At 62.0% G+C, this 1,166-nt stretch overlaps 1 protein-coding gene across 1 annotated transcript; it reads left to right on the top strand.

Moving 5' to 3' along the window:
• Positions 1-90: 90 nt before the first annotated feature.
• Positions 91-1,113, top strand: LOC118451962 (PH and SEC7 domain-containing protein 4-like). Its single transcript, XM_035891135.1, has 2 exons — positions 91-229; positions 840-1,113. The coding sequence occupies exons 1-2, from the start codon at positions 116-118 to the stop codon at positions 1,092-1,094; spliced, it is 369 nt and encodes a 122-aa protein (XP_035747028.1). The 5' UTR covers positions 91-115; the 3' UTR covers positions 1,095-1,113.
• The last annotated feature ends 53 nt before the right edge of the window (positions 1,114-1,166 follow it).

Below are 1,166 nucleotides of genomic sequence, written 5' to 3'. Positions count from 1 at the left end.
GGGGCCCCCCCCCGCCAGGATGGGGGGGGGGGGTGCACCCACGGGTGCCCACCATCACCCATCCCAAATTTCTCCCCACGGGCAGGAGGAGCAGCACCGCGCTCACGAAGCGTGGATGGAGCGGGTGGCCCAGGAGCTCTTTGAGCATCAGCGCAACCTCCCCGAAAAGCGGGGACGAGCCCGCGACCTGGATGAGTACCGCCTGAAGAAGGAGTATCTCCTCTACGAGGTGGGGCAGAGTCATTCTTAATTCATTTAATTATATGGGACATCCAGGGACGGGGGGAATGTGGTGACATCTCCATGGTGGTGGCAGCTCACCTCCATCCTTCTCTTCCCCATGGCAGAGACACTGCTATGGGACACAGGGGACAGCAGGGACATGGGGATGTCCCTATGGTGGTGGCTCATCTCCATCCTTATCTCCCCATGGCAGAGATGCCACTATAGGGGACACTGGGGACATCTCTGTGTGGTGGCTCATGTCCATCCTTATTTTCCCCCACAGCAGAGATGTCGCTATGGGACATGGGGATGTCCCCATGGTGGTGGCTCATCTCCATCCTTATCTCCCCATGGCCGAGATGCCACTATAGGGAACACTGGGGACACAGAGACATCCCTGTGGTGGTGGCTCATCCCCGTCCTTCTCTTCCCCACGGCAGATGCCACTATTGGGGACACCAGGGGACAGCAGGGACATGGGGATGTCCCCACAGTGGTGGCTCATCTCCATCCTTATCTCCCCATGGCAAAGACGCTGCTGTGGGACACTGGGGACACCAGGGATGTCCCCATGGTGGTGGCTCATCCCCATCCTTCTCTTCCCCCCATGGCAGAGACGTCGCTATGAGACCTACGTGCAGGTGCTGGAGACGTGGATCAGCGCTGGCGCTCAGGACCTGGAGGAGTGGGAAGCCCAAGCGGGGCCGGTGGTGGCCCCCCCAGACCTCCCCACCCTGACCAAAGCCCACTCCAGCCCCTCGCTGGCCCCCGAGCCCCCCATCACCCCCACCATCCGCGTCAAGAGGAACATCTCCGAGCGCCGGACAGTGAGGAAGATCGTCCCCAAACGCAACAAGAACCTGCTGTGATGGACACGGGGGGGGGACATTGGGGGGGGGCACCCCCCCGCCCCGGTACGAGGTTCCTTCGGGCACCACCAG

This window comes from Egretta garzetta, unplaced genomic scaffold (assembly GCF_000687185.1).
Source record: "Egretta garzetta isolate BGI_Z169 unplaced genomic scaffold, ASM68718v1 scaffold643, whole genome shotgun sequence".
Classification (NCBI taxonomy): domain Eukaryota; kingdom Metazoa; phylum Chordata; class Aves; order Pelecaniformes; family Ardeidae; genus Egretta; species Egretta garzetta.
This window is presented reverse-complemented; position numbering and strand designations above follow the sequence as displayed.